The sequence below is a fragment of the Zootoca vivipara genome, chromosome 9 (assembly GCF_965207765.1).
Source record: "Zootoca vivipara chromosome 9, rZooViv2.hap1.1, whole genome shotgun sequence".
Classification (NCBI taxonomy): Eukaryota; Metazoa; Chordata; class Lepidosauria; order Squamata; family Lacertidae; genus Zootoca; species Zootoca vivipara.
Window position 1 is genome coordinate 7723310 of NC_142592.1, and position 27071 is coordinate 7750380.

The window sequence follows — 27071 nt, forward strand, 5'->3', positions numbered from 1 at the left end:
GGAGTGGACCCCTGCCTATGTATGAGCATGTAGCTCAGCTACGCCCCTATCTGGACAGGGGTAGCCTAACCACTATGCTCTGGTAACCTCAAGGTTAGATTACTGCAACGTGTCATACGTAGGGCTGCCTCTGAAGACGGTTTGGAAACTTCAGCTGGTGCAGAATTCAGCGGCCAGGTTGCTCACTGGAGCAAGACGGTTTGAGCATATTACACTGATCCTGGTCCAACTGCACTGGCTACCAATTAGTTTCTGGGCCCAATTCAAAGTGCTGGTTTTGACCTATGAAGCCTTAAATGGCTCAGGACCGCAATACCCCAAGAACCGCCTCTTTCCATATGAACCTACCCGGACCCTGAGATCATCTTCTGAGGCCCTTCTTCATGTGCCTCCTCCCCGAGAGGTCTGGAAAGTGGCAACACGAGAACGGGCCTTCTCTGCAGTGGCTCCCCGTCTGTGGAATGCTCTCCCCAGGGAAGTTTCCCTGGCGCCTTCATTATACACCTTTAGGCACCAGGCAAAAACGTTCCTTTTTAACCAGGTCTTTGGTTGATCTGATTGAAATCCTATGCCCTTTTAAAATGTGGCTCTTTTGGGGGGGGGGTTGTTATCTGGTTGTTGTTTTTATTTTGATTATATATATATTGTGGTTTTATAGGTTGATCTTGTTCTGTGAACTGCCCTGAGACCTCCAGGTATAGGGCAGTATATAACTTCAATAAATAAATAAAAATATATGTGTGCATTTACACATAAAATACACATGTGTGCATGCACAAGGACAGCACAAAAGCCATCGTGGGGAATGTGAAATTGGTCTGCACCCCTATGGCCATCAAGTCCTCCCATAAAAATTATTTGCCCCCCAACCAAAACCCCCATCTCTGCTATTTTCTGTCCCTGCCACTTAAAGATGTGCATTAATTTTGCATCTTCTAAATGTCCATCCACCCACACCTTTCACAGTTGGCTCCAGCTGTAAACCCTCTGCAGTCCAAGCATGCTCCAGTCTGTACGTCACACAGTTCCGCAAAGCCATTGCAAGGGCAAGGCCGACAATGGGGAAATCCAAAATATCCAGCCAGGCATTGACTGCACCGTCGGCCTTCTGCTTCTGGCCGGCATGAACATTGCCCTGTCACCTGGTCACACAGAGCACTCACGGATCCTTGAGGATGGCAGTCACATGCTTGATGGAAAAGAAGCAGAGATGATAGTTACCGGTACATGACAAATTGTTGCGTTATCTTAATATAAAGCCCTCAATGTGACATGGCCACGATCTCTGTATAGATAGATGTCGCTTGCTCTTTGTTGACCACATGATCAACAGTCCATACTCATTCTCATAGAGGGCAATGCGAGACCAGCCAGCCTTATCCCCATTTTACAGATGAGGAATGTTTGATGTGAAATAATGACTTGCCCAAGACCACCCAGAGTGTTCACATTCATCAGGAGACTTCAGTTTGGGTTTCCCAGGTTCAAGGAAAACAAAAGTCTGCCCACATGACTTAAACATTGTTTTTCTTAAAAGGAAATAGCTTAAAATTTTAAAAACACAAAACCAAAAAAAAAACAACTGAAAGCAAGTACTTACAAAGACAACCTTGAGACCCAAAACTATGGCTTCCGGCTGAGCATTTGTCACAACAGCGACCCATGACATTCGGTTTGCATTGACATTGACCTCCAAGTTTCTCGCAGTTAGAGTTTATTGACCCTTGTGGATGGCACCTGCAGGCTTTTAACAGAAACATACTTTCTCATACAAATAGATGATGCAACCAAACTCTATATTTATTAATTTAAATTATTTACACTCTCCTCTTCTTCAAGGTAGTAAATCAAAAGGTAAAAAACCAACAACAAAACCTGAATATTTTTTAAAAAAACAAATAGCAGGAAAGCCGGAAAGCCAACCCAGACTGTTATGATCTTAGATAAGGTGAAAATGTAATTTTTAAAAACATGCTTTGGACTGCTTCCTTTTTGGCTTGCTTCAATTAACATGTAGGGATAGCCAATGCTGAGCTTTATCAGATTGGGAAGCAAAGGCAGAAGCTGCTACTGTAAAGATCTTGCTTCTTTTCCATGTGGATTTCACTGTGCAAGGTGTTGGCATCTTTAGCACTGCTTCCCCTGGTGACCTTAATGGATAGGAGGGATGGAAGATGCCTCTCTTGCCTTGCCACTGGTATCCCCCCAAAAACCCAAGATTGTCAGGTTCCCACCAAACTGGTGCCACACCTTTGCAATCGTTTTGTACTGTTTCATACTGCAAACCTCATGCTTTGTGAAAGGAAACAGCAAATGGTCAAACCAAAAGCCAATACATTACAGAACTCTGTTATATACTGCGGTATCCTACTCAGCAAGGAACAGGCTGTTGAATTTTGTACCATTTGCAAACAGCTTTCAATGGCGCACAGTTAACACATGGAAAACAGTTTTAGTGTCTCTTAAAAATTTTAAGTTTATTTTAAAAAGCCAGAATGACAAAAGTTACTTTCACTTTTGCTCCTCCTCAGAAAATACTGGCAGCATGCAAAAGCAGGAAGAGCCAGTGGCATTGATACTTACAAACTGCTCCATTGTGAATACGGGCAGACAGACTTGCTATTAGTTTTTCACATGCTTCTGGTAGGATATGCGGTCCAATTTCTGAAGCTATTTCAATGCAGTGATACTGCTGGTACTCTTCTAAATCATTTTTGTTGCAAAGGTTTTCCACTGAACTGATTCTAGGAATAAGTCCAAGCTTCAAAATTGACAAAAGCGAAGAAGTTTTAAACAACTGCATAGAGAAGTATAGTTCAGGGCAGGGGGGATCCCTTTTAACAGTTGAATTAGATTTAATAATATATTTTACACTGGAGTTAATATTATTGGCCTAAGCAACCTTGAATTGCTTCCGCCTTCCTTTTCCAGTCTCCCTTCCTTTAGTCACTTACACTCCCCACTGTCTTAAAGGCACACAGCCTACAAAATCACTGATGTCCTATCCATTTTATTGATTAATGCCTGTAAGGGTAGTTGCTGGCCACCTGACAGGTAGGATATAAATAAGGGAACGGGTAGACAAATAGATGAACCAACCAACGTCCCAAGAAAATGTGATAAAACGTCTGGGGTCCAGACCTTAGAATCTACTATGAAGCAGCTGCCTTCTGCTGGTTGAGGGAATGGTGTTTGTTAGAAAATGCAGATATATTAGACCTGGAAGGGTTCAACAATGTGTACGGATGGCATGCGTACTTATGGTATGATAAGGTTAAGAGTCACAAAGGCTTTAAGAACCATGTAATTAGAAAATCGTTGTTGAATGTTTGGAACAAATATAAAGATTTATTAGAGAGGAAAACACCTCTTTGGATTTCACCGTTGGAAGCGAAAGCGCGAAAGAGGATAAATTTAGAGACCAAATGGCCTAAATATAGAGAAATTCTGGTGGAGGAAGGAGACCAGTTAAGGTTAAAGACATATGAGCAGTTAAAAGGTAATATTGATGACTGGCTCCAATACCACCAGATAAATGAAATGTTTAAAATAGATAAAAAGATTGGTTTTGGATTAGAGAAATCTAAGCTAGAGACAGAAATGTTAGATCCAAAGACAAAGAATCTTTCCAGAATGTATGATTTATTGCTACAGTGGCATTTGAAAGATGAACAGACAAAAAAAGTGATGATAGATTGGGCGAAGGATGTGGGACATAATATTATGATGGAAGACTGGGAAAGATTGTGGGGGAAAAACATGAAATTTACCGCGTGCACTGTGTTAAGAGAGAATATGATGAAAATGATGTATAGATGGTATTTAACACCAGTGAAACTTGCTAAGATTTACCACAAACAGGACAATAAGTGTTGGAAATGCCAAAAAGCAGAGGGAACATTCTATCACATGTGGTAGACCTGTCCACTAGTTAAGGATTTCTGGGAAAAGATTTATAATGAGTTGAAGAGAGTGTTCAGGAACACATTTATTAAAAAACCAGAATCCTTTCTACTGGGCATGGTAGGAAAAGAAATACCTTTAAAGGATGTGAATTTGTTTTTGTATGCCACAACAGCTGCTAGAATATTAATAGCAATGTACTGGAAAACACCAAAAATGCCTACAGTGGAAGAATGGCAAATGAAGATGATAGACTACATGGAGCTTGCTGATCTGACCGGAAGACTACGCAACCGGGGAGAAGAGAAGATGGAGGAAGAGTGGAAGAAATTTCGAATTTATTATGAAAAATATTGTAAAATTGATATTTGAAGAGTAATTTAAGCAAATATGGATGCTGCAGGTTAATGACTTAGGAATTTTTACTTTGGAAATTTAGAGTGATAAACGGACTTTGATAGTAAAATACAAGGGAAATTGAAAAATGTATACAGGGAAAGAAAATAGGATTAGAATCTGGGAGGTTTGATATACAATGAACCGATAGAGGGGGACCTCGAGGAGGTCCATTATAGATAAGATAGAAAATTTGAAATATGATTAATGGTTTTTTCTTTCTTTTTTGTTTTTTCTTTTCTTTTTTCTGTGTCGTTTTTGATGTTGTGATTTTTTTTTTTTGTATTTTTCTGTATTTAAACTTTGAAAACCTTAATAAAAATGAATCAAACAGAAAATGTGATAAAACACAAAAGAAAAGTTGCAACGCAGCACAGATACTTACTGAATCAATCAATATGGATGACCGGGTCCCTGGATCAGAAGCAGAAGACTTGGAAAAATAGACATCTACAAAATATTCTGTTCCTGGTTCAAAGCATACAGCAGTCGGTAGCAGCTCCATTCTGTTTAATTGAAAAGTCAAAACAAATTAAAGAATTCTGTCATTCTTTCCCCTAGGTTTTATGATGCTCATTTGCTGGAGCTATTTGTGTGCATGAGTAATAGAACAGTAACAGAAGAGAAATGACCAAGTGTTGGAAGACATAAGGGGAAAGGATGGCTTCTCCTTGGGTCGCCCCCCCCCCCAAATATCTTCTTTGAAGAAACGAACAGGTAATATACAAACCTTGATGTATATGGTAGAGCAAGTGAGTGTGGTTCTTGCAGGGCTGCTGTTTTCCCACAGTGTTCGCTTTCTCTAGAACCTGAAGTCTTTACAGCTATGCTTGCTATCCAGTCTTCTAAAGTCTACAGTATGTGTTTGGGAAGAAAAAAAAGTTGGTTTTCATACAAAGTTGAAACATGCTTGATTCTTTCCGTGCCTATAAACAAGAACATCTTGAGTTTATCTGACCAGGGAACAAGGAAATCTAGCATAAATACTCCAGTTTAACCAGAAATTTACACTTGTAAATAGCTGGTGACAACTAATCCCTTTCTGCAATACACATACATGGCGTCCATACAAATGCAGATCCTAAGATTTGGGGATTATGCAGTGTCTGCATCTACAGTTCTATGATTTTCATACATTGAGAAATGTTTGCACCACAAAACTAATGAGTGCAAGGCATGTAGTGGTGACTATTAAGATGACAAAGATAAATTTGAAGATCAGGATAACTTTTGTGGGGTTTTGTTCAATTATATTCCACATACACAATTTTAATATGGTCCATATTTTGCTTTACTTTGAAGTCTTTGCTCTTTTTTGAGGATTCGAATATGAGTTGAAACTACCCTGGGAAAAGTATGAAGTGTAACAATTACCTCTGGCTCATAGCGAATGATGATATTAAAATCCATCAGGAAAGGGATGTTGTTGACTGTAAATCGTAACCCCGCTCCATTCCGGACTCTTGCAAAACCCGGCCCTGACCATGTCACAGGTTTTCCAGGAACAGACCCTCTAATAACAACATCCAGAGCAGGGTTCCTGCCAAACAGAATTGAATCCTGAAAGGAGAGATTTGCGTTTTAAATATCACATTTATTCAGGAAACAAAGTGAATCCTGTCTTGAATCCCCTCTTAGCCAGCGTAGCCACGAACTCTTTCATTTCCCCTCTTCAAAGCCTATTCTTGAGTAGAAGGTCCCTGCCAGTCCCATAAGTCCTTTGTGAAAAGGGAAGATGAGTTAGGCCAGCTTCAAGTTCAACAGTAGTATGAATAATTGAAGTTAGGCCACTAGGGCTTCTTACTTACAATCAGGGCAGATCTACACTCTAAGTTTATTAATGTTAAAAATGTGTTATTAAAACGTGACACCAGAGGGCGTTGCAGAGCAGTGAGCCACCACCAATGGGAAACTGCATGAAACATTTTAAGCATTATTAAATATAACGTTCTAGAAGATCAATGTAGATCCAGCCACATTCCAGGAAATGGCTCGGCCTGTCAGTGTCCACCTTAGGGTCAATGTTGCCTTTACAGAACTCAGCAGGGAAGGGGATGGGGGACAAAGTCAGTGGGCTATGCCTTCCATTGGCCATTGTTGGCCTCCCTGTCTTCTGTTCCACCATTCTCCGTGAGCACCAACCACTACTGAGTATAGGTAGACAAAACAAATGAGAGGGGTGGCAAAGATGAGCAGGGGTTCTGCCTCCATCTAAACCTAAATGGATGAGAAACACGGACTCCATATCCTCGTTTGTTTTGACACCAGGTGTAGACCCATGCAGATTCTCAAACCTTTATTGGCATATGTACAAGATTCCAGTAGTGTTCAATACAATTAAACACCACTCATTAAAAAAAACTACCCTGCATGTAACAGTTAAGTTAGTGTTGTATAGCATTCACAAATACAGTCATACCTTGGAAGTCGAATGGAATCTGTTCCGGAAGTCAGTTCAACTTCCAAAACATTTGGAAACCAAAGCAGCCAATTGGAAGCTTCAGAAGCCCCGTCGGACGTTTGGGTTCCAAAGAATGTTTGCAAACTGGAACACTCACTTCCGTGTTTGCAGCGTTTGGGAGCCAAAACATCCAAGTACCAAGGAGTTTGGGATACAAGGTATGACTGTACTCATTGAAACCTGGCTACTATCTCCATCCAGGTTATCAGCAATAATCCTTATATCTCAGCAGACTAACACATAATCAGGAATATGTGTGAACTATGCAGAACATAAATAGTTTTTAAATTTTTATTTTACACCCTTGATGTCTTAGTATTTCAGGCCAACATGTCAGTGCATTATGGTCAGATTAATTACATTTCTTTGAGATATCTTATGTCTTTTGGAAATGTTAACAGCATTCCGAAGTCTTTCTTGGCGGGGAGGGGGAATAATTGCATAGGATTGGAATGAATTACAGGAATGTCCCATTCATGAAGACTGCAAAATATGAGAAAGTTATGTACACAAATCAGACCAATGGTCCATCTAACCAAAAGCTGTCAATCTTGACTGGCAGTAGCGAAAGATCTACAGGCTCCTAGTCCTCCTACCAGAGATCCAGGGATTGAATGAGGAACTTTATACATACAAACCAAGTGTCGGTAAATTCTCAAATCCTCTCACCAATAACCTAAGAGGTTACTCATTGTTTTGCACAAGCCATAAGCTACAGATAATGTGAAGTGACTCAAATAAGGCACATATATTATGGTTCTCCAAGGATCCTACCCCAGACTTTTAAGAGATGGGTTTCCCTTCCTTGAAATCCCTTACAAACCAATTAATGGGACATTAGTGTTACCTGTCCAACAGTTGCTTTTCTTATGCTTCGTTTCTTGTTTCTGTTCAATACGATCTTTCCATTTTCAATTTTGAAATCATAACCTTGTTGCCGAAAATAGACATCACACCATGGTAAAGCTGTGGGCTGAACCTTATAAACAGGTGTTTTAAGTGGTGGAAGTGTAAAAACGCTGGTTTTATTTGGGTTTTTTTAGTTGACACACAAATACAATCAAACAATGGACAACTGGGAAAGCAGTGAATCTGCATAATTAGTAGTCTAAACCATATATTATTCTCCATGTCAAGGAACTTTGTACTACTAACCTACTTACAAAGAGAACTCTGCTTAACTTGGGGTGGGGATCTAAATCCAAGAAAATCAAACTTGCACAACTATTGATTAGCTATGAAGTTTCATAACTTTAGGGCAGTGGTGCTGGGTAGATAATTGTGCTGTTTCTATTGTTAAACAATTGGGAGTAAAAGAAAAGAAATAATACTTGCCTATTTATTGCAAATCACCCAGAGATTTACCAGTAGATCCAGATCTACCTTCTGCCCACTGCCAGATTCCAGCATGCAGGTTGCTCACCAGGGCAAGACAATTTGAGCATATAACACCAATCCTGGCCCAACCGCACTGGCTGCCAGTTAGTTTCTAAGCCCAATTCAGAGAGCTGACATTGACCCATAAAGCCTTAAATGGCTCAGGACTGCAGTACCTCAAGGATCTCCTCTATCCATGTGAACTGACCATGCGATCATCCTCTCAGGCCCTTATTCACGTGCCTCCTCAAAAGGTCTGGAGGGTGGCAGCATGAGAACGGGCCTTTTTTGCAGTGGCTCCCCATTTGTGGAATGCTTTCCCCAAGGAGGCTTGCATGGTGCCAACATCCTTTATATTTAGGCGCCAGGCAAAAACTCTCCTCTGTAACCAGGTCTTTGGCCTTTACCTATCTATGACTATTTAGAAGTGCGCGGGATGTTTCTAATGTATTTCCTTTCCCCTTGGTTTTAATGTATCTTGTGTGAGGTTTCCTGTCTGTCTGTTTGGTTGGTTGTAAGTTGCTTTGGGTTGCCCTGGACAAGATAAAGAGACTAACTAACTAAGTATCGTAACTAACTAACTAACTAACAAACAAACAGAAACACAACTGTGCTTAAAAGTACATCTTACTACATCCCATACACGGACGGATTTTTGCGGTAACATCGTCTATAAATATTGTAAATAACATAAATTAAAATATACTGCCATTCAATCAGTGTCTTTCATTCTTCCCCTCTCACTTCTGGTTCTGCTCTGAATCCCCTCTTTAGTTTTGATCTATATTACCACAACTGCACTTTGAATATGGGAAAGGTAAAGGTAAAGGACCCCTGACAGTTAAGTCCAGTCGCAAACGTCTCTGGGGTTGCGACGCTCATCTCACTTTACAGGCTGAGGGAGCCGGCGTTTGTCCGCAGACATTGTTTCTGGGACACGTGGCCAGCATGACTATGCTGCTTCTGGCGCAACGGAACAGCAAAACCAGGGCAGCGCACGGAAACACCGTTTACCTTCCCGCCAGAGCGGTACCTATTTATCTACTTGCACTTTTTTGGTGTGCTTTCGAACTGCTAGGTTGGCAGGAGCTGGGACTGAGCAACAGGAGCTCACCCCGTCGCGGGGATTCGAACCGCCGACCTTCTGATCGGCAAGCCCAAGCGGCTCAGTGGTTTAGACCACAGCGTCACCCGCGTCCCCTATGAATATGAATATGGGAAGTAATGCCAATTAAAATACCAAAGGTGAAGATCCTGGGAGTGGCATCGAGTCTTCTGCTTCATATATATAATAGTCCAAAGGTAAGAAGAAGTGGCCTGGGGCTGGCTCAGAACACTGACGGCCCACAATGTTCGGAAGGCACTCACACTGGCCATTAGTAGGTGTGCACCTAGCAGAAAAGAGAGGAAGGCGAAACAGTACAAAATCTGCACAACCATGGACAAATGCTATACATCACAATACATTCTTTCTTTATGTTTGTATTATTATTGCCCTATATTAGCAGAGGAGTCCCTGCTTGAATCTTCTAATCCATAAATTCACTCTTGCAATTTCCAATGACTCTAATGGCAAAGGGAAAGAAGGGCAAGAATCTGCACCACTTTCAGTGGGAGTTTGTGGTACAACGTTTCTTAGATGTTAAATAAGACATTTGAAACGGGAAATCATAGACTTACAAGTTATTGTGGGCACCACCAATGTCACAGCCACAGGGAGAACATCCGTGTAGATTGCTCCCAAGGCCCCAGTATCCTTGCTGTAGTAAAATAAAAAGGGAAACCAGTTAACCCCATTTGACATTAAAAACCGTTTTACTTACTGAACCTTTTGATTCCATTCTCCAGGGGTGGAGAACCTGTGGCCCTTCGGATCTCATTAGGCTCCAGCTTCCATGATCTCCAGCCAGTATGGCCAATAGGGCTAGAAGATGGAAAATGAAGTCCAGCAATATCTGGAGAGTCATAGGTCCCCCACACCTGCTAAGGAACATTGAGCGTATGAACAGATTAACATGGAAAGGCGTGCAGGTGAGCGGCACTTGCTGGGTTGAATTTCCCGGCTTTCAGTCCTAGAACAGACTCCCACCCTCTCCAAAAGTGGCATGTCCAAAACCCATAACCTAGCAGCAAACCACGTTTCTTCGTTTCCCTCTATGGCAGTACACTAACTCTGATCCCTGTTTCCTTAGCAATTTGTAAAAGACAAAGAATTCTCAGATGAATACCACGGATTGCCACTTTGACCTTTGCTTCATCACTTCCACAGCAGAAGAGATTTCTCAAAAGGCAAAAGACAAACCCACAGGAACCTTTGTCAACACATAATACTGCAGTATCTGTCTCTGAAAATCTCGCAGGTACCTACAGGGCATTCCTCGCAATGTCGCCCACTGGCAAACCGCTGGCACAGACACTCTCCAGTCACTGGGTTGCAAGCAGAGAAAGACAAGCTTCCTGAAGGGTTGCAGTTGCAGGCTGAAAGGACACAAAGCACAATCGCCATCTCCGTGAGGCTCGCTTCACATGCAGCGGGGATGAGCCCTCAGTAGAAATAAACCTTCTAAGGCGGAAAATAATAATAATAATTTATAATAATTATAATAATTATTTATTATTTATACCCCGCCCATCTGGCTGGGCTTCCCCTGCCACTCTGGGCGGCTTCCAACAAACATTAAAATACATCAAATATCACAGATTATTAACTTCCCTAAACAGGGCTGCTTTTAGGTATTTTCTAAATGTCAGGTAGTTGTTTATCTCTCTGACCTCTGATGGGAGGGTGTTCCACAGGGCGGGTGCCACTACCAAGAAGGCCCTCTGCCTGTTCCCTGTAGCTTTGCTTCTCGCAGTGAGGGAACCGCCAGAAGGCCCTCGGCGCTGGACCTCAGTGTCCGGGCAGAACGATGGGGGTGGAGACGCTCCTTCAGGTATACTGGACCGAGGCCGTTTAGAGCTTTAAAGGTCAGCACCAACACTTTGAATTGTGCTCGGGTTTCCGGGTCACCTTCAAAGGTAGCCCCACATAGAGCGCATTGCAGTAATTCAAGTGAGAGATAACCAGAGCATGCACCACTCTTGCGAGGCAGTCTGCAGGCAGGTAGGGTCTCAGCCAGCGTACCAGATGGAGCTGATAGACAGCTGCCCTGGACACAAAATTGACCTGTGTCTCCATGGACAGCTGTGAGTCCAAAATGACTCCCAGGCTGCACACCTGGTCCTTCAGGGGCACAGTTACCCCATTCAGGACCAGGGAGTCCTCCAAACACTGTCTGCCTCCAGTGACCTTCATTCCAAGGACAGAAATCCCAAGGGATGTGCTGGCAGGACACCTGATCTCAAGAAATGGGTGTACATAACAATATATCGTTTTGAAAAAGCCATGGAATACAGTGGACTTCTATTTGCTATGTATTTCCTGTGGCTATTCATGACACTTTTGCAAATGGCAGCTAGGGTAATATGCACAGCTACCGTAGGGGATGTAAAAGATCATTTCCTCCCTTAATTTCCTCTGAGTTTTATAATACAGCTTTTGCTTTAAGGACGGGGAGGGGGGGGAGTTCTACAATCCCTTGGTTGCAGTATTGAGCCAATGAAGTCACTGTGGCCTGGTTAAACCATAGTTTGCAGCAAGCCATAGTTCAGTGCGAATGAGCTGCATACTAGTGTGCTCCTTCTCTTTGCCTGCAACACCACAGTGAAACAAGCAAGAGTCTGGCTTTTTGTATTGCCTTGACCTGGGCTTGCAGTTTCTCCTGCAGGAGCAGGGGAGGAGTACCACGGGAACTCTAGAGCAGTGTTCACCAGCATGCTTGCGTTTGCCAACACCTTGAACTAAGGTTTATTTCAAACTATGGTTTAATGTGACGTACAGACTGAGCCACAGTTTTAAGGCAGGTGTGTTCTGATAATCAAAGCCTTTAATGGGGGGGGGGAGAGAAAGAAAGAAAGAAAAACATACGCTGACAGCCAAGAGGATCACTTCCACTCAGCCCATAGTAGTTTGGCTTGCACTTGTCACAATGAACTCCTTCAACGTTTTCCTTGCAGTGGCATCGGCTGGCAATGGTTCCAAGAAATGGGTCTGTACGATCCTCGCACAGCCCACTGTACAATGTACCTTCAGGGTCACATTCACAAGCTATGGACATAGATAGGCAGTCACAGATGTAAGTGGAAAGCAGTTAAATGGCAGCATTCACAGGCTGGAAATGTTAGCGAGTATTGCAATAGTCAGCTTTGATACAGCTAAACTTACCCCTACACCCTTTTAGTGAAAAGCTCAAATTTAATATATGCTTGCTTAGGGAAAGGCTCTGAAACTAATATGATAGAGCAGTCGACTCCTTGACTGTAAGAGAATATGAAGCGGCACAATTGTGAGGAGTGCAAGTTGTACACATTTTTATACTTCTGTGGAGTCAGACCTCCAAATCCAAAACGGGATGAATATGATGAAACAGGGATAATTTGCCAGAAAAAAAAGATCGAGTGTGGAATGAAAAACATGGTAGGGCAGTGCATAGAGGCAATACTTTCTCCCTTTTCTAAAGAGGGGTGCATTAGGGCCTACTTTGTTCTCTTAAGAAAAGAGGGGCCCTATTCAGGTAATACAGCCACAAAGGAGCAATATAAGTACAGAGATGGGGTGGGAATGCATCCTTAGCTTCTTCCATCGCACAGCTCCTTCCAGTTTATCTGTGTGCTGTAGCGGGGAGCCTTTTCTATTTGTGAAGGATCCATGTGAAATGAAGAACTCTGGAAGATTGCAACGCTTCATAACACAAATGGCAGAAAGGGCTCTCTACTGCAGAAGCGGCACTAGAATATGGGGCAAGTAGAAGAAGCTGTGTTATGATGGAGCCATGCCCCACTCTTGAATTTTTCCACCTGCGTTGGGCGCTCATGGCTAGAGGGGATGTTGTCCTATGTCTTTCTCCCAGAACTCATTTTTTTGGTACTCTGCATCTTAAAAGGTCTTTAAGAGCAGAGGTGTTTCCCATTGCATATATGCCTGATCATTCCTAATGCAGTTCAGATTTTCCACATTTTCTAAATCAACTCCTGCCCATCGTATACAACTTGCTGGTCTGGGCCACTGTTGCTTAGCATCTTGGATCACCGATACGAAATACTTGATTTGTAAGCAAATACCATGAGTTGGGTCCAGACTCTGCAAACTGAATTTAGATCCCATTGAGATCAATGGGAGGAGCAAATCGTTGCTTTCAGTGGGAATGCCATTCGACTAACTGAGGCCTGGATCCAGCTCTAGGGGTCATCAACTAGGAAAGGTTGCACACTTACGGATACATGCATGAGGGTCCGAAATTGTCCTCTGTGGGTCTTGATAAAAGAAAAGCTTGCAGCGATCACAGTGGTGCCCCATGGTATTATGCTGACAAGCTTCGCATACCCCACCACTGATGCGGTTATTAGAAAGGTACACAGCCATATCAAAGTGGCATTTTTCAGAATGACCATTGCACTCACACTCTGAAACAGAAGACAAAAACAGAGGTATGATGTAGACAGGAACAGGGACACCGCGAACCCAATCCCTTAACAGTACGTTCATCCAAGTACGTATACTAAAAACAGACTCTGAATTCTACTGTAGCTTCAATAACTTTGCACGAGGAACCGTGGATAGCTCTTAAGAGGAAAGGCACTTTCAACAGAGAGTTCAGCCTATGAATGCAAAGCACTTCAAAGCACCGCACGGCGATGGCCAAATGCTATTCACAAGACTGATAACAACGAAGTAAATCACTTGGAGGTACTTTGGCAAGCGTTTTCCTGCGACCCTTCTGCTGGCCTCCAGGGAGCATCATTGTAGAAATCTTTGCACCTCTCACAGGATAAGCCATCTGTGTTGTGCTCGCAGAGGCAGCTCCCATGGACCTGTCAACAACAAATTTAAAACACGGAGTTATCATCCGTGCTTTTCTTTTCTGGGATGTGATTCAACAGAAATGTCTCTCGTCCATGTCCTGCAGAAATTAACTGGGTGTGCATAGCTCAGTTGGTTAGAGCATGGTGCTGAGAAACCAAGGTTGCAGGTTCGATCCCCGAATGGGACAGCTGCATGTGCCTGCATTGCAGGGGGTTGGACTAGATGATCCTCAGGGTCCCTTCCAACTCTATGATTCTAAGAGTGATCATATATTACTGTAAGTGCACACTTGTGCACACACTTGTATCACTTATTATTATTATTTTTTAAAAATCTAGCTTGTAAAATATATACAGTGGTACCTCTACGTACGAATTTAATGCATTCCGAACACACATTTGCAAGTCGAAAAAATTGTAAGTCGAATCCCATAGGAATGCATTGGGAGAAAAAATTCGTAAGTCGAAGCAACCCTATCTAAAAATTCGTAAGTAGAAAAAATCCTATCTAAACCGCATCCAAGATGGCGGACGGAGCTCCATTTGTAAGTAGAAAAATTCGTAAGTAGAGTTATTTGTAAGTAGAGGTATCACTGTATTACCAGTAGTCAAATGAGGGTGGAGAGCCCTGCGCACAGTCTGGGAAAGGATAAGAAGTGAGCACCTAATGGGTCACATGTTGCTCAGAGGCTCACAGGGCAAACAGATACATGTCTTCTTCAGAAGTAACCCCCAAGGAGTTTAATGGGGCTTACCCCCACAAAAGTGGGTACAGGATTGCAGCCCCAGTGATGACAGGAAGCCAGGCTGAGTGATACCACTGCAGCTTCTCATTGTACTTGTGCTTGCAGCCTAATACAGGAAAGCACATTTTATAGTAGTGGGGGGAGAAGGAAGGAAAAAGCCGGAAAAATATGAGGTTTTATTAATTTGTTTAATAGAAGACCTTTTCCCCCTAGTGCAGCTCCCAAGGCAGCTCACAGCAACTAAAACACACACGATAAATATAAAGAAATAAATAAGTAACTCTCTTAAAAACTGTGGGATGCATCATCACTGAAGCAGTCAAATACAACATTTCCTGTTGCCTAGAGTGGACACACGAGGAAATGTTGCTCCAGGCAGGGAGGACTTCCTGTCATACCTGCTCTGGAGCATCCTCCCCATGTGTGACCAGGTAGATGGGCATGATACTAACAGACACTATAAAAGGGCTAGTCACGCAGCCATCTTCCTTTTTTCAGCTTACGGAGAATAGAAGCCACAAGGTTGAAACTCTGAGGCCTAGCTCAGACTTCTTTTCTCTACAAACGTAATTGTAACCACAGGATAAAGCCTACCTTCGGGAAACTACTGTGAACTGAAGACTGTCACTCCTGACAGTGAAGGCTGTCGTTAACAGCCATCTACAGGTTTACCACTCCCATCAGCCCATCACCCATTCCCGTCACCCCCACCCTCTGAATATACATAAGGGTTTGGTGGATTCTGTTTCAATGTATCTGACGAAGTGTGCATGCACACGAAAGCTCATACCAAAATAAAAACTTAGAAGGAATTTTTTTATTTTGCTTCGACTCAGACCAACACGGCTACCTACCTGAAGACTGGATTGCTCAACTTAAATGATTCTAACGAATCCATCAACTTGTTTCCAGCAATCTGCAAGGGAATGTGTTCTGCTGCTTGCTCACTAGCGTGAGTGAGGAGGGATAATATTTACAGTAACCAATATATCCTCTCCTACTTTCCTCAACGTTTCAACAAAAACAACACTTAAAACCATTTAAAAGCATATGCGAGCACACAGAAGTACAACACCCGCTCTCTGAAGGCCCTGCCACAACGGTCAGTTAGTGGCAAAAATCCTGCCTTTGCATGCCTGCAAAAGGAAAATGGAGAGCCCAGCCTCCTGTGAAAGGAATTCCCCAATTCTGGGAGCAGCAACTGAACATAGCTGCCAAGTTCCGGCCTGAGAAATAAGGGACTGGACCGGAAGTAGCAGACCAGAAGTAGCGCTGCCGCCATTTTGGAACTGGGCGGAGCATGCTCAGAAGCTACTTTTGATGCTGCTCTGCCCTGTTCCAAAATGGCTGCCACACCAGAAGTCATTTTGGAACTGGGCAAAACAGTATCAAAAGTCACTTATGAGCATGCTCTGCCCAGTTCCAAAATGGCCGCCGCACCAGACTAAACCAGGGAAAAACAAAAAAAATCCGTTTTTTCGGCTGGGGACAGCTGGAAAAACTGGGATTTCCCGGGGAATATGGGAGACTTGGCAGCTATGCAACTGAAGGTGATGGGACTGGGAGAAAGACCTCCCAAGAAGATCTCAAAGATATGGGACAGGCTTCAGCAGAAGTGTTCTACTTTCGCACAACACACCTTCTGAGCAAGAGACATCTATCCAAGCGACATGATCTTGGCAATTTAGCAGCAGTGCTCTTAGACGTCCACAAGGATTTGTGCCAATTTTTCTCACCCACAAAAATGGAAGGTTTCCCAGGGTGAGGAACCTCGTGGATTACATTTGTCACATACTGTTCACTGCTTACACGCAAATGCTTCTTACCCAAATCTTTATTGTCTTTTTTTTATAAAAGCGACTTCTTCCTAAGGTAATCAGCCCAATCTACACTCACATAGGATGCATCATAATTGGGGAATTCCAAGATCTCTGCTGGATCACAGTCAGCTCTCAAGTTCTGGCAGCTAATTGGATTAAAAGGGGAACTTCTCACCTTATTGATGTAAACCTCCAAAATGTATTTTGTATAGTTAAGTTTCTACCTCTATCTTCAGTACATTTTATATTATTTTATTGCTATGGCTAGTGGCTGATGCAAATAAAGATTCTTCTGATCTGATCTGACCATCAACACATACAAAAAAGGGTCATTATCAGCAAGGTTGGAGAACCCGCCCCCCGAGGTTTGCAGAAGTACAAAATGGTGGTGTTGGGGGATGACCCCAAAACAGTCCAATAAAAAGCAAGCATGACTGGGGCCCACAGAATGCCAATTTAGGCTGCATACATGCCATACTTTTAAACCACATACAAAGCACCATTTTCTCCCTGTACAATACAAAGCACTGTAGTTTTTTTCTGGGATGCTGGGACTGGAACTGTGAGGGGTAAAATTATAGTGTTCAGAATTTGGCGGGGGGTGGGGGAGTAGAGAAATAGGCTTTCAATGTGCTTCAAAGGAACAGTGCAGACACAATCTTACTTTTAGTGACAGTGTTAGAGAAGCGAACAGAAAAACATAATAAATGGAATGGAATATGTTGGGAGAGGGCATTAGTGACTGGCTGGCACCATGAATAGGGGCATTTCCCACAAGAACATTTTGCTGCAGGTTGCATTTGTAGAGGAATAATTTTTACATTTTTCAATCATTGGTCACTTCCCTCTCTCTTTCTTTCTTATACAAGCTACTCTAGGCAAGTTAAGAATTATTGCATTTATCTATAGAGAAACAATTCAAGTGTACACACAGCACTGGCTATTAACTGAATTATATCCGCATAATTACAGCTGTGGCATTTTCCTGCTATTAGCCAAATGTGATCTAATTACTCTTAGGAATATCGCTGCAGTACCTTACAGAAGCTGGATTCTTTTTGCCTCTAATAAAGTATCAAGAATTAGAAGATTTGTGACGTACCATTCCAGGCTCATGGAAAACATCACCCCTCAGATTTTGCACAGGCCCACAATAGCTGGCATGACCATTGCAAAAACAGCTTCCGCGAACAATCATCTCGTAAAGCGCATAGTAGTATTTTTCCAGAGGATCACGCCGCTTTTGTCCGAGTAAAGTATCGCCAAGCGTGTGAAGCTTAGTAAAGTTTATTCTCAGATTTGTTAAGGTAGTGAGCTCTGTGAGCAAGGGACAATAAATAATTGGTTAATTGACCTCAACATTGAGTTGATGCAATTCAAGCGCAGCAACAGAGATCATTCAGGGTATGACTTAAGGGTTAATTCTGTTCTTAAATGGTGGAGGCAGAGGTGTTGCTTAGCAACCAGGTGGAGTGGCATGATCTTTGCTGAGCTAGCACATGTTCTGATTGGATGTCTCCCCGCTATGTACAAGGTCTGAACTGAGAAAGGCAAAACCTCTTTGCTTCTTTCTCCTCAAGTTCTACGCCGTTTTTATTCAGTTTTGCGCAGTAAAGTGGGTTCCCCCCCTTTCTCTCTGAACTGTCTGTTTTATTTAGGTGATTTGCTAACAATATGAACATACAATGCTGCCTTATATATCAAGTCAGACATTTGTCCCCACCATGCCTAAGATTGAATACTTCAGATGGCCATGGCCCTCCAGAGTCTTCTCCACCCTCTCTACCTTGCTCCATCACAAAATTCAACTTGGTACTTTCTATGTGTAAAGCAGGTGTAGGGAAAATTTGGCCCTCTTGTCGCTGAACTACAACTCCCATCAGCCACAGCAAGCATGACCAATAGCCATGGATGATGGGAATTGTAGTTTAGGTTCATCACGCCCAGTGTAAAGCATCCTTTGCTACTGAGCTTTGGCCCTTTCCACTTAAAATACCCAAGTACTGTATATTAGCTTTACCATAGATGTAAACATGCCAATTTTCACTGCAGGCAGCAGACTGCCATGATAGTATACATTTAGGGGTAGCCAAGGTGGTAGCTTCCAGATGTTGTTGAACTCCAACTCCTATCAGCCCCAGGCAGCCTAGCCAGCGGTCAGGGAAGATCAGAGCTCGAGACCATCAATAGCTGGATCTTGGCTATTTCTGCATTAGTATTTTGTATCAACGCAAAAGAATTTTTAAAGGCATTATGAAACTCCAAACTACCTTGGATGTAGGGGGCGTAGGGATCTTCTATTTCAAAGCTGGGATCCAGAGCTTTAAAAACAACCTGTAGAAATGCAATGAAGATTTATACTGCCGTTGTAAAAGTAAATGACTTAACTGGAATACAGTGGTGCCTCGCTAGACAAAATTAATTCGTTCCACGGGTCTTTTCTTATAGCGAAAAATTCGTCTAGCGAATCCCATAGGAATGCATTGAATTTTTTTTGAATTTTTTTTGCCCATAGGAACGCATTAATTGAATTTCAATGCATTCCTATGGGAAACCGCAATTCGCTAGACGAATTTTTCGTAAAACGCATTCGTCTAGCGAGGCAACCTCCGCTCGAAAAATCCTTTCGTTAAGCGGAAATTTCGTTAAGCAGGGCATTCATTAAGCGAGGCACCACTGTATGTTCTTACATAAGAAATGCATCACACTGAAGCCTAAATAAACAATAAGACTAAATCCTTACGATGAAATGAACTCAAAGAACAGGCATACCTCCCCTTCAGTGGAGGGCTCAATATCTGAATATCTTGAGTCACAAACGACATCTCCAACAGTTGTGGCTGGCCTCGAAGGAATATCGGGGAAAGAAGTAGCACAGTTTTGCGCAAAATATCGAAATACTTTCCAGGTTTGACCATAATCTGTGGAGCGCTCCACCAACATTGCTGCAGGTCGAAATGTCTGCAAAGAAAGAGAACGTCATTCAGATCAATCTGTGGACTCCCAGATGTGTCCTCATTTATGGTAAGCTTGTCTTGGGCAGGATTTAGATTTTGACACGCCACTACAAATGTTTCTCGAGCATTTACAATGGCATACAATAATAATAATAATAATAATAATAATAATAATAATAATAATAATAATATATGCTTATCAGTGGATGCACATGACTGGCTTGACATAGACTGCCCATGGTTGGAACTCATCAGGGATTTCATTTGTTTCTTTGTTTAGCATTACCTGCTTCTCAATAAACATTCTTCAGAAAACTGTGTTACAAAATACACATCAAAACATAACCAATAAAAACAGAATTCAAAGCCACTTAAAACATCTATTTTGTAATACCAATAAAAGCCAGCAAAGGGGGGGAATAGTCCAGCATAATTTAAACATACAAAACAAGATCACAACACCATTTCGACATCTCAGGTTACAGTTCACCACTGAATGCCATGAGAAGAAGTTGTGTCTTCACAATACTTGTAAGGATTGAGGGATGGGCTTCTCTGGTTTCACCAGAAAAAGGCCCTATTTCATGTGCCTGTCAGCCTAATTTTCTTTGTTGAATACAGTACTGCAAAACATGAAGATTAACAAACTAAAATCTCTGAAAGTATCTGAATCGCGATGCCGGATTCTCTGTTGAATAATGTTGAATAATTTTCTTTGTTGAATAATGCAAAACATGAAGATTAACAAACTAAAATCTCTAAAAGTCTCTGAATTGCGATGCCGGATTTACCCGGTAGAGAACAAGCTGTGAAGCTTTGTAATTGGCAATGTCCAATATTGATGTCCAACTCTGAACTCTGCAGAACAGTGTTTCCAGATAGCAACTACTGTTTTGTTGAATTCTTCATCAGCCAAATTAGTTCAACAAACACTCATAAGTAGAACGATATGCAATTTCAATATGCAACCTTTTGAGCTTGGTGTGTCAAAATTCGCCAAAAAACCGAGCATAACTCGGGTGGTGTGTCACTTCAAGAAAAAAACCATAATTTTGCGATATTTATAGTTTAAATAACAAAAATGTATAATTGTAATATATAACTGTATTTAATAAACCAAAAACTAATTATTTAACCAAACCAAAAACCGCTTATTTATCACAAAGTGCCCAGAATTGTTGAGCTTTTTGGGGGGAGCTGCTAACCAAAGTTTTGGAGGTTTTTTTGGGGGGTGCAAAAGTTGCTTTTGGGGGGTGCCCCAAAGCTGCTGCGCTTTTTGGGGGGTGAAAGAGAAGAGAAATAAATGACGAATAATACATTTGCTGGAACTAACACACAGCACCGACATAGTTTGCCAAAGTGCCAAAAAACCCAGCACAGCACGGGTTAAAAAACGAACGCTGTTACACCCAATCATAGTCTGCCAAAGCGCCAGGAAAAAACAGCACAGAAAGGGTTAAAAAACCAATCTCTGGCTACCAGCAACAGCTGAGAAAAGCTGTAGGAGACAAGCTGGAGGAGTGGGAGAACAAATTGGGGGGGGGGACGACAACAACAACAGCGCAAATGGGCCGATGGGGTGTGTGCCAGCAGTGAGGGCTCTGCGTGTCACGTCTGACACGCGTGTCCTAAATTCGCCATCACTGGCCTAGACTGTGTGGAAAATGAACAAAATATTTTAGCTGCAGTTCATTCATTTTCAGCACTGTATTCTACTTATAAAAAAGTGCACCTAGACATTCCGCTGTTGCACCCACAACCTCGGTTTAAGGTGCCATTTAGCTCCTAGCTTTCATGTCTCAGTTTCTGCCCCACACAGAGCACATTGTAGTAGTCAGGCCTGGCTATCACTAGTGTGTGGATCACTGAAGCTGAAGCTGATAAAAACCAACCCAGCTACTGCTGTTGCCTGTTAGCCTTGAGCTCAACAGCACTGCTAAAATGCAAATTTGATCCTTGGGGGAATATACTCATCACAACCCTTCATCTGGGTTTTCCCCACCCACAGCACTTCCATCTTATCTGGATTAATCTCAGCTTCCAACCCAAACTTGCCTCAAGGCGCCAATCCAGAAGTTCAACTGCCTCTTTAGGATGAGGAGATGAAAAACAGATGCAAAGTTGAGTGTCATCTGCATACTGATGACATTTCAACCCAAACCTCCAGATGACTTCCTCATTAAGATTAACAAAGTACGAAGATTTGAAGTTCAATATCTATCAAATAATAGCCAATCCACGTAATAACCAATGCATCTATCTGACAGTTACTTAAACTCTAAAGGACAGCATATGCAAGGATTATACTTATCCTAAAACAACACTCTGAGGTAGTCTAAGCTCAGAAATAGTGATTTGTCCCCAAATCACCCCTGGAGCTTCATAGGCAGGTGAGGATTTAAACACAAGTACTTTTGCCACAACACACATATAGCACATTAAACAACAACATACACTGCACATCTGTGAAACTCCTTGGACACATTTCCTAGTCAACAATTCAGACAACTTGATTTTCCAAAGGAGTTTTCAGTTTACATGGTTTAATTAAAGTCACTAGTCTGTAAATCAATTTAAATATTATATTATTATGTAGTTATGTGCAGGGTACCTTGAAGGTCAGGATAAGGTGGCTGAACTGAAACAGATTTTCTAAATCCAGCCTAATGCTGACATGGTCAACACCTGAAATAGAATGGAAAAAAGCATTAAGTAGTATGAATTGTCTATTTTATCTGATGAGTGTAGGATGTGGCAAACTGTATGAAAGAACGTTAGGTGGAACACGGCTGGATCAGACCAAAAGCCTATCTTGGTCCACAATCTTGTTTTTCACACAACCAACCAGATGCATATGGGAAGCATAGCTGCAAAGTTCTCCCTTTTTTTAAGGGAAATTCCATTATGCTGAATAGGCTTCCTCGCAAGAAAAGGGAAAACTTGGCAGCTATGATGGGAAGTTCAGGAGCAGGAAGTGAGGGCAAAATAACTCTCCACTGTTGTAACCCAGCAGAGGCACCAGCTTATGAGGGTGATGGGGGAGCCTGACGTTGTACAGTGGTACCTCTGGTTACGAACTTAATTCGTTCCGGAGGTCCGTTCTTAACCTGAAACCGTTCTTAACCTGAGGTACCACTTTAGCTAATGGGGCCTGCCGCGTGATTACTGTTCTCATCCTGAGGTCAAGTTCTTAACCCAAGGTACTACTTCCGGGTTAGCAGAGTCTGTAGCCTGAAGTGTTTGTAATCTGAGGTGTGTGTAACCCAAGGTACCACTGTACATGTGACATCAGGACATTGGGAGGAGTGGGGCTGGAGCCAAACATGGCAGCCAAGCCACTATGAGCAGAAGGCTGCTCCGATCCTCCCTCCCCTCCATGGCAGGAGAAGGGAGAAGGAGACTTTGTGTTTTTTTGAAATTGGGGGAAGGGCTGGCTCTGACCCCAAAAACATGGGGGGGGCACGCCATAAAGGGCTTGGCCTCCTGGAGCTGGCGCTCCTGTTACATAGTGACTGGGATTTAGAGATCTACTTCATATTAAGGGCAATTTCCCCAACAGGACAGAACTGGAACAAAGATGGACATTTTCTAGCACACCAGTCACTAATTTTCATAGGCCGTAGCATAAACTTCCTAATCCCTCTCTTTCTATAACAATTAGAAGGAACAGTCAGAGCCATAGCTGCCAAGTTTTCCCTTTTCTTGCGAGGAAGCCTATTCAGCATAAGGGAATTTCCCTTAAAAAAAAGGGAGAACTTGGCAGCTATGGTCAGAGCCACTGCAACATAGTGCCTTGTGTTTTTGATGCTTCTGAGCTGCTCTTTGAAAACAATCTCAAGATCGGTCTCTCCCACCAGGACAACTGAGAGTTCTCAGGATTAACAAACTGCCCTGCTTCAGTCCTGCCACCCGAAAACTGGGGATGGGGATTTGGGAATGATAAAAACAGCTGCTCGATCAAGAACTTACCTAAATATCTGCGCATATGCAAAAAAAAAAAAAATGCAATATTATGCTCTGTTCAGACCACTTGTTTGCACAGCAATGAATCCATAAGGGTCATATAAAAACCGAACCTTAACGTGATTTTTAAAGTTTAGCAGAATGCTTGCGGGTGAATGGCGCGTGCTCTTTCTTCAGAGGAAATGAGTAATTGGCACCTTGGATTCGGGAAGATGGGGGTTATAAACTGCATTCTGCTAGTGAATGTTACACATGTGTGTTTTCTTTACCAATACCTGTGCTTACTCTAGGTCAGGGGTTGGCAATTTTTTTTAGCCGCGGGCTGGTCCACTGTCCCTCAGACCTTATGGCGGGCCAGAGAAGCGGCACCAGGGGGGGGCTGGAAGAAGAGACGAGGGGGGCAAGTAGTCCTCATTCCCCAGTCCCCAGCCCCAGCTGCTGCGCTTACCTTCCCAGGGGCTACCACCACCACCACCACCGCCACTGCTGCTTCTCGTGGGTAGGCAGAGCGAGCTCGTCCGCTCCGCTCTCTGGCCCACAGGAGCACCAGGGCGGCAGCGGCAGTGGCAGCGGAGGGAAGATGAGCAGTGCGAAAGGGCTGGCTCTGGAGAGGGGCTGCTTAAAATGGTGCTCAGCCAGCTCAGCCCAGCCCCCTTCCTCTCTAGGCAGGGCGGGGAGAAGCCAGGAGGAGGGAGGGAGGAGGCACCGCTGTGGTGTGTGTGTGTGAGGGAGAGGGGGGGAAATGAAATGGCGTAGGGGGGAAAATGGCACAGCCCGAAAGGACAGAATCCCCACGCCGATCCACGGACAGTCCGCGGGCCGGATCCTGAAGGCAATTGGGCCTGATCCGGCCCCCAGGCCTTAGCTTGCCGACCCCTGCTCTAGGTCAAGAAAGCTGTTGAGAAAGCTGCTTTTTCCAGAAGGAAAGCAAATCGTTTCAAGTCAGGACAGGGAAGAATCCAGAGTTAGTGTACCTGGGCCTCAGGCAATATGGGTTCACCCTTGCATTCCCAGTAAAGCAATGGTTGCTTGAGTCCTCACTGCCTCTCTTTAGTATGTGTACTAAATGTGTACTATTGTATGGGTGAACAACATGATAGCATCTTCATAGGTATGAATTCCTGCTGAAGATAACTGAAATCTGCCTTAGTTTCCTATGTGTTTCTTGAAGAGAAATGCTGTTGAGCTTTGCTTGACATCAGTTTTCAAGCTATGAGCTGGTTTTATCAAATAATCTCAAAATCTCATTACAAACAGATATAAACTCCCATATATATATATATATATATATATATATATATATATATATATGATTTTCAATTTTATACATTTCAATAATTTTACAATCATGGTTAACATTTCGAAACTCGACTTCCTTCCCCCTCTTTCTGCGGTTCCTTAAATTTATTTTTTTTATATTTTCTGCATATTCAAAACTAACTTAACTTAATCATTTATAAATCATTTATTCGTCTACGTTCAGCTTCACTGAGATTCTGGCCGCTCTTCTCATGATGTGGGCGAGCAGTTTAAATGGATTTGCCACTCGCCTAACAACAAACCTACTGCCACCCCCCTCCCCGACAATCTGAGTTTTTTGTGGTGTGGAAATGCACTGGGAAGCCTGGGATAACTATTTAACATCCTGCAATCTATAAAGAAATCAGAATCAATGCTCAATAAACAGCTGATGTAGAATAACCTCCTTGTAAAACTTTGTGCAAACAAATCAGGATGAATGCTCCATAAACAAGTCATCTGGAAATGACCTCTGGCTGTTTCCAGCCAGGTGTTTATGGTGAGTTTATGCTCACGTATGCAAGGTTTCTTTTTAATATCCACTCCTTTTGAGCATAAACATGGGAGCCTCCCTTCAGCTTTAATCAAGATTTACCCTTTCTGTGGAAAAAAGAGAGATGTTTTTCAAAAAACCGGTTTCCAATTAGACCTACTTGTTTGCAATATCTGAATGACCCGTTCACAATATTAACCCCCCCCCATTTTGAACCCCACTCTATAATGCAGCTGGAGGTTGCAGTAAATTCAAATTAGGCTAAGAAAAGAACATGAATGAGAAGTCACTCACCATTTTCAGACTGCCACCACTTCTTTCGATCTGGCTCAAAAGTTGTGATAACATTTTCAATTAAGTGACTCTCAGCCTGGAAGACTGGATTATACGGGTATCTGGAATCACAGGTGAAACATTTCTGCTCATCCTAGAAAAATAAGGGTGGGCAAGATGAATGATTATTATGGCTACCAGTAACTTGTGCCCGGTGGACAACTGAAACAGCTGTACGGGATCGGACAGCAAGCAACACCAACTACTGCCATAGATGAGATGCTATTTCGAGAATTGGGAAGCATCTAAGTTATCTCTGAGCATTGGAGATCCTTGGAACAAGGAATGGGGAGATGGACCGTACATAGCGGGCTTCCTAGATTGCAAACAGAGGCAAGAGGTTGCTTTAAGTGTTTGGGGTGGGTGGGGCTAATCGGCCTTCTAGAAAAAAGGGATAAATCTGATCAACACTCCCTCCACCCCCTGCAGTGAGAGAAGGGGGCATTGAAGCTCAGATAAGAGATTAGACCGATGCTTGTTCACTAATTCTCCTTTCTCCAGTACTGATTTCTGTGCACCGGCCTGTACAGAGGGAAGTAGCTTAGCTGGGGATATTTATCTGCTGCCAAACAGTGTAGGAAATACTGAAATTTGTTGCTTGGAGTTCATAGGGAAAGTTCCATTGTATGCAATGGGGCTTAGTACTGAATGAGCTTAAAGCTACAGTCCTATGCACACTTACTTAAGTGTGTATGCTGAAACCAATAGGGCTTAATATTTCTGCATAAGCATGGATGAGATCAGGCTGCAAACAGCAACAGCCTCAGTTACTTGACCTCAGACAGGCACTCTGAGTCCTGATTACAACTTGTTATATGGAAAGGGGCAGGGGAGATGCCTATATTGTAGCTGAGGATGAAAAACCTTCAGTGCTCCTAGTCCAAACAGGAAAACTAAGGATATGTCATAAGATCAACTATTCTTATCTCAAATTTCTCTCTCTCTTTTGGAAAGAGTTAAAAGTTTAAAGTGGTGACAAATGATTGAGTGTCGGACCACGTAGGAAGCCACTTGCCTTGAAGTCAGACAGAGTTTAGAGAAGAAATTCCTTTATGACAAATTAAAAGCATTCAAGGATGATTAATGTGATGCGGCAAAATTTATTTTTTTTTTTTAAATATTTTTATTAATTTTCCAATTAAAACCAATTATATCACATTCAATATTTCAAATTATACACATATATATATCAATCAGACCGAATGTTATGCCAAATCATCTAAAGAATTTTTTATTTGGGTTCCCATGCTTCAAGAAATTGGGAATTCCTCGCAACTGTCCACTGCCGTCTTTTTTCTAAAGTTCAAATCGTCCTTCAAGTTCATAATAATCCAGATCTTCCCCTTACAGTCACATAGATGTTTTCCACTTTCACGATTGTTTCCCAGCTGCTGATATAAATATCAAACAAAGTCTCACAGA

General features: G+C 42.6%; 1 protein-coding gene across 2 annotated transcripts in view; it reads right to left on the reverse strand.

Moving 5' to 3' along the window:
* LAMB4 (laminin subunit beta 4) overlaps window positions 1-27071 on the reverse strand; it is a 57350-nt gene that overhangs the window by 19913 nt on the left and 10366 nt on the right. For both annotated transcript variants that reach the window (XM_088676665.1, XM_035126481.3), the window contains exons 4-21: window positions 25611-25743; window positions 22173-22246; window positions 19377-19565; window positions 18875-18938; window positions 17707-17921; window positions 13927-14047; window positions 13451-13639; window positions 12105-12284; window positions 10506-10615; window positions 9818-9897; window positions 9378-9528; window positions 7608-7739; window positions 5674-5859; window positions 5030-5151; window positions 4685-4805; window positions 2584-2761; window positions 1601-1744; window positions 958-1189 (exon numbers count right to left, since the gene is read on the reverse strand). In XM_088676665.1, coding sequence (XP_088532791.1) covers window positions 958-1189; window positions 1601-1744; window positions 2584-2761; window positions 4685-4805; window positions 5030-5151; window positions 5674-5859; window positions 7608-7739; window positions 9378-9528; window positions 9818-9897; window positions 10506-10615; window positions 12105-12284; window positions 13451-13639; window positions 13927-14047; window positions 17707-17921; window positions 18875-18938; window positions 19377-19565; window positions 22173-22246; window positions 25611-25743 — 2621 coding nt within the window. The remainder of the gene's footprint in view (window positions 1-957; window positions 1190-1600; window positions 1745-2583; window positions 2762-4684; window positions 4806-5029; window positions 5152-5673; window positions 5860-7607; window positions 7740-9377; window positions 9529-9817; window positions 9898-10505; window positions 10616-12104; window positions 12285-13450; window positions 13640-13926; window positions 14048-17706; window positions 17922-18874; window positions 18939-19376; window positions 19566-22172; window positions 22247-25610; window positions 25744-27071) is intronic.